General features: G+C 41.6%; 1 protein-coding gene across 3 annotated transcripts in view; it reads left to right on the plus strand.

Annotated features, from left to right (window-relative positions):
- The window catches only part of iqsec3a (IQ motif and Sec7 domain ArfGEF 3a), a 31,730-nt gene extending 26,047 nt beyond the window's left edge, over positions 1–5,683 (plus strand). Inside the window, exons 7-12 of one of the 3 annotated variants that reach the window (XM_033989638.2) lie at positions 347–472; positions 1,215–1,314; positions 1,463–1,621; positions 2,418–2,507; positions 2,935–2,978; positions 5,082–5,683. In XM_033989638.2, the coding sequence (XP_033845529.2) occupies positions 347–472; positions 1,215–1,314; positions 1,463–1,621; positions 2,418–2,507; positions 2,935–2,978; positions 5,082–5,579 (1,017 nt within the window). In that variant the 3' untranslated portion in view covers positions 5,580–5,683. The remainder of the gene's footprint in view (positions 1–346; positions 473–1,214; positions 1,315–1,462; positions 1,622–2,417; positions 2,508–2,934; positions 2,979–5,081) is intronic. The other 2 variants (XM_033989639.2, XM_055231495.1) reach the window with 2 other exon arrangements.
- The last annotated feature ends 725 nt before the right edge of the window (positions 5,684–6,408 follow it).

The raw sequence follows: 6,408 nt of genomic DNA on the forward strand, positions 1-6,408 counted from the left end.
AACATGGTAATGTGAGAATCCATTTTTAAGTGAGAACCCATATTGAAGACCTTAGCGCCTTCAACCAAAAATGTCTGGCGCCAAGGCTGGGTTACATTTGTTGTTGAAAATGGCTCCTTGGTAACAACACTGACACATAACAAACAACACACATCTCACATTTATTAGATTCAGAACCAGCATTTATACAAGACATGCAGCCTGTGGAGGGTGAGGCAGAATGACTAACCCCTCCACTGTAAATGACCTTCCTTTTACTTGTATTATATACACATATATGTGTGTGTCTCATCATTTATTGTATAACCATGTGTCAGGTGATCTGAATTGTGCTCTGTGTGTGCAGGTGCTGTCTGTGCCTCACCGCAGACTGGTGTGCTGCAGCCGTCTGTTTGAGGTGACAGATGTCAGCAAACCCCAGAAACAGGCAGCTCATCAGAGAGAAGTCTTCCTCTTCAACGATCTGATTGTGGTGCGTACCTGTGTGCTCTTAAACACTCCTTTAAGACAGCAAGTAATTATATGAAATCAAAACAGTAATGTGAAAAGCTTATTTTGTTGTGACAGCTGCATTGCACCATCTCCTCCTCTGACTCTGAGCTGTTCCCCCAGGGTGCTCCTATTCTTGTTTCTTAACCCAGCTCTTTCCTGCCTTTTTATTTTCTAGTGGATATAAGTAGAGTCTCCTTGTAGCGTAATTTGGGATTAAAAAATCATAATATTATAATTAATAGAATGATCAATGCACTTTAAATAACTCTGCGTTTGTTTATTGCAGTATGACAATCATAATAGGTTTAGCCACCACTGAAACATTTTTGCTGTGGGTGTTAGGTTTCAATAAGAGGTTTTCTTTTCAATTTTACGCTGGATTCTCTACACTGGGCTTTCAAACCTACCCATGTGTGTACTCCTGTGGGACATTCACTTCTGACAGTAAAAAAAAACAAGCCAAGACCTTTACAGAAGAGTACTTTGAAGATTTCACTCTATTTCAGCAGTGTAATTTCACAGTGTGTCTAAACGGCTTGTACAGCCCTGATATGACTACCAAAATGAGCTAATCCATTTTGTCATCTTGCTGTTTTATCTAAGGAAAGGTGTCTTGCTTTAAACTTATTTGTCAAACCAGAAGACATAGTGCTCGACTACTTCTGACCAAATGAACAATTCATAGAACTCTAGTAATTAGTGGTTTGTCTTTTTGTTTGCAGATCTTGAAGTTATGTCCAAAAAAGAAGAGCTCTGCCGCATACACTTTTTGCAAAGCCATGGGCCTACTTGGCATGCAGTTCCATCTTTTTGAAAATGAATGTAAGTCACAAACAAATAGATAACACATTTAACTGAACCGCTCTTGATAATTATTGAGAAAGTGATACAACAATAATGTAAACAAATGTTGGTTTTTTTTGTTTATTCTGTGAGTACTTTGTCCAATCTTTTTGTTGTTTTCTATTAGATTACCCCCATGGCATCACCATCCTTTCACCATTTGGTTCGGACAAGAAGCAGGTTTTTAACTTCTGTGCACAGAGCGCGGAGGAGCTGCTCAAGTTTGTTGAGGATCTAAAAGAGTCCATTGCAGAGGTGTCAGAGATGGAGCAGATACGCATTGAGTGTAAGCCCTATTCTTTTCTTCTAACTTGTTGTCAATATTAATCACTTGCATGTGAAATAATGGACAGTATAACATTTCTTGATTCACATTATTATGTTTGTGTTGTTTTGTACCACTGCCCAATGCCCATACTAACTATAATGCCCAATAACTTGTCTTTTAGCTTATGAATAGAATCCTGTATTGTGTCTTTTGTGCACATACCAAGATACATGTATAAATCTTAGCTCCTTAGCGTTCTGAAGCTGTCAGTGGGGATCAAAGTTGGTTTCCTAGTGGGTTTTGATGTATCTACTGGGAGGAGCAGGCAGGAACATATGAAGACATGCAGGGGGGTGACAGGCAGACATTGTTCCCATCTCCACAGCAGTAAAACCATATAAATGAGCATCAAAATGAACTTTCTTTCTGTTAGCTCTCGTACATATGCTGGAGGTTTTGTAATACATGTAATAATTTCTCTAAGATTGGTATAGTCTCACTGCTGTGTGTTTTGGGGTTGTTCCTCAAAATTAGAATGCTGTGCCATGCAAGAGACAAAACCACATTTAGACATCATGATTGGAAATGACATGCAATTACCACCAAGTGTGAAGTTTAATTAGAGAGATGAAGAGTCATGTTTGGAGCTTAGAGAGTGCCATGAGTGTTTATATTATCCAGGTTCATTTGAAAGAGGCTCAAATTACACCGGTTAATATGGTTGTCACTCTCACACCGCAGCGGTACCTGGATGTTTTGTTGCTTTGGTTCCTGTCATGGGTGTAAAAATAATTTGTTCTTGTGTTGTGCATAGGGGAACTGGAGAAACAGCAGGGGGCGAAGGCTCACACGGTGAAAAATGGAACACAACTTGAGCTTCGTGGCAAACAACCCTCTCCATCAGGTGCGTCTAAAAGCTGCTGTAAAGACAGTTCTTCAAGATTAATTTTGTACTACAGACTGTCATTCTGTTAATGTTTTCAAGTGGAAAGCTGCTGAAACGTGGGCTCATTTAAACGAGTCTGCACAATTCTTCAAAATGTATCATCATCTAAAAATGTGCAGTGCTTTGTGAACGTCGGCTTGAAATACTTTACATATATTTGTAGTCATGTTGTAAGGGCTGAGTATACAGATAGTTTTTCAGTTTTCAAACAACAACATCCTGGATTAGCTCTGATTAATTAGCAAGCGTAACCAATAATTACACAAACAAACTAATATATAAAAACGAAATGCAATCAGGCACCTCTTAAAATAATTTTTGTTAAAGTATAATTCTTTCCATGATAATCATATTTCTCCTTTTTTCCCCTTGTGCTTTTGTGCAGGGCAGCGGGAGGTAGATGACAGAAGTGGACACAATGCGATGGAGGTAAGTGGTTAGTGGCAGAGCATGTCCTACTGAGCAGGTAAGTCTCTCACTCAGGAGTACACTGTATCAAACTATGAAGGGAGGAACAGCTCAGGTCCACTGGCCCCTTACAACCTGTCAAATACCTGTACAACGCATCGTAGGCAGGTTGTCAAGAAAAACTTTTGAGTGTGTAAACAAAGCAAAACCATATATGAAATATATAAAATGTCATATTTTGAAAGAGAGACTTTGCCCAACAGTATTAAGCCCCTAAAGCAAAACTACCTGACTGCTGTCTCAGGTGTGTTACAAATGTCTTATTACTTATGCATATAATTTCCAGCCGCGCCAGCTAGATAAACAGGGATGGAGCTTAAATGGACGTCCCTGTTTGACATTAGTTCTTAACCAAAATAAAACAATCAATGAGATAACAATAATGAGCCTCACTTTCTGGCATGCAGGCCAGAGCTAGTGAATGCGCATCCAACATTGTGACATTAATTAACACCGCACCATGTGGGTGGATAAATGCACTACTCATAGGACCCAGACGTGTCACCTGTCTTTGCCAAAGCTTCAGGGACAATCAGTCATGCACAAAGTCTCTGTAAGCAAGAACAGGTTGCACTACATTACCCATGGGCCATTGAAATTCTTGAGGCAGATGGCCTTTCTTTGTTTTCTATGCCCAGTTGGTGGCTTCACCACAAGAGTGAACTGTTTCAGCGGGGGGCCAAATAGAGTTAACACTGGTGATTTTTTTCATATGGCTTCTTTTTATTAAGTGATGTAGGTAATCAAATTATATTTTTTAATGATATAATTTAGGTGTATTGTTTATCCACAGAACTACATTCAAAATGAACAGTTACAATGGTGTTTAAATATTACAACATTTGGCAAGACTAAAGAATAAAGTTACACTTGAGATATCAAAGCATGTGTATCGTGTGGACTAGCTTGAGGGTCTGTCCTTTTTATTATTTCACTCATGTTCGCACCTTAGGTCAGGCTTTATGCTTGCCTGAGCTACCTTCAACAGCAGCGTTCCCCTCTGCCACACAGCCCACAGTAAATGTCAGTGGTTGGTGGGGAGCTGTCCAAACGCATCTATCTCTGAAAACCAGGGGTCACTCACAAGAGCCTATGTATACTTCAGGCATGAATGTGAAGATGTCTGACACTTTGTGCAATATGGCTAGGTCAGGACATGTCCACACGTGACTTTAATTATTACATATCTTTTTTTTCAAAATGGCATTTTTTGTTGACAGCATCCTTAGTACTGTGGTAAGAACAAAATAGTGATCCACGTGACTTTAAAACTGCAGTGCGTAGTCTGAGCAGGTGTAACCAATTTCACTAACAAGGCTCCACTCTGAGTCCAGTGACCAGTGGACATCTTGTTAAAGCACAGACAGTCACCTGCTCCTCCGAACAAAGCCCTCACCTGCAGAGGGGAAATACAGCAGTGACATCAGTAGCAATTCACATGCATTCTACTGTTCCTGAATGATACATTGGAATGATATAGAGGAAAAATGTCACTAAAAAGTCATTATCAGTTGAATATTAGGAGAATTTGTCCGGAACAAATAATTACATAGTATATTAAATAAAGAATTACACAATTAGAGTTCCACAAGCAGGGCAGGTGTTTAATCTTCTACAGCATTTTTTGTTGCTTGTCAACGTTCGTGGTTGTCACTCTGATCACACCTCTCCTCCTCCTCTTCTTCCACCCATCCCTCTACTTTGTATGGCCTGATCCCAACCTCAAGTCTCCTGTGTTCACTGTCACCATAGCGCCACACAGTGGTTTGGAAGGGAGACACAGGGGCCCTCAGTGTCCCCTTTGGAACCACGGGCCCTAGCTGTGATATTGCACTGACAGTCTCTCATCCCTCAGTGTCACTCTGGTGTTCCCAGCATCTGAATACACCCCACTGTACCTGTGGGGGAGGAAGGGTCCTTCACTGACCCCAGCACCCGAGCATGCCCTGTGTGTCTGCTGTTCACCAACCACCCCCCAAAAAACAAAAGAGGGCTGACGGGTCAGAGAGGAGGAACCAGTTTTATAACATTTGATGCTGTTCTCTTGGCTGTTTTCTAAACTAGGTGTCAATTCACAACAGGCTTCAGACGTACCAGCTCAGCAGCAGCACGGCTCGGACTCCCGAGAGCGCGGCCCTTCTTAACCACCAGGGGGAGCTGCTCTTCCAGCAGGGCCTGAGCCACCGACAGCATCCACAGCTGCAGACTGCGACCAGCACCCCCTGTCACACTGTCCCCCTGCAGCACCAGCCCGCCGTCAGCCTGGTGGACCTGCGGCCCGACGCGCTCATCCAGTGTCAACAGATTGTCAAAGTCTTCATGCTGGACAACAGCGGACATGGCCGCGTGGAGGCGTTCCTCAGCCAGACCCCCACACACCGCCACTACCAGCACCAGCTCAGCCAGTCCGCCATGTCTACCCCAGTGCGCTCCCCTGATGGAGGGCACCAGCCGCCTCTGCCTCCCCCTCCTCCACCCTATAACCACCCTCACCAGTACATACCCCCGGATCCACGCCTCAGTTTGCACCGGACCCCTAGCGGCTCGCGGAGTATGGTGTAAATAACCCCTCAAAACACATGGACTCCTCACTACCTAGAACTAGTGCATAATGTACATATATATACATACAAAAAGGAAGAGCTATTATAAAAAAGATAATGTCACTATATACATATATTTAAGATAAGATTATTAGAAAAACATTACTTTGAAAAATAAAACACATACATATATAAACTCAATTCCACATGTATTTTGAAATATTACATATACTAGGTTTTAACAAATTTCTATAACTTTTTGTCAATTCTACAGAAAAAGAAAACTCACATAGTTCTTAGATGGATTTCATGTAGTTACAGTATTTGCCACTTAAAGCAGCAATCTGTCAAACATAACTCAATCTCCCTCTTTAGGGGGTGGATACAGATCAAGGACTGCTACAGTTGAGCTTCTCTCATTAAATTTCACACGCCTATGTGCTGTAAGTGTGCGTGCGTTCATACTTGATACTGAAATGCAGATGTGCCAAACTACATCACTGCAAACAGACTTTTTGCACTAAATGCTAGGGCTAGAAGAAAAAATGACTTTGCTTTCCTCCTTTCATGCTTCTTGGAACAACTAAGCAGCTGTTCCATCAAAATCTAGTTTTGATTCCATCAAAATCTAGTTCCCAAGTTGCACTGATTTTTAAGTGATGGATGATCTTTGTTCCCATCTGTCAAAAACTGTCTCAAAGTTGTGTTTATTATCTGCTCCTCTGTGGCTTTGCTGATTCAAAATCTCACACATAGTCATCATTTCCCATAGCTTACCCCACAGTGAAAGGCTACAGGAAGAAGAAAACAAAAACAGCCAATCATATAAGCTTTGCAACACCAAAAAA

Source organism: Periophthalmus magnuspinnatus, chromosome 23 (assembly GCF_009829125.3).
Source record: "Periophthalmus magnuspinnatus isolate fPerMag1 chromosome 23, fPerMag1.2.pri, whole genome shotgun sequence".
Lineage (NCBI taxonomy): Eukaryota > Metazoa > Chordata > Actinopteri > Gobiiformes > Gobiidae > Periophthalmus > Periophthalmus magnuspinnatus.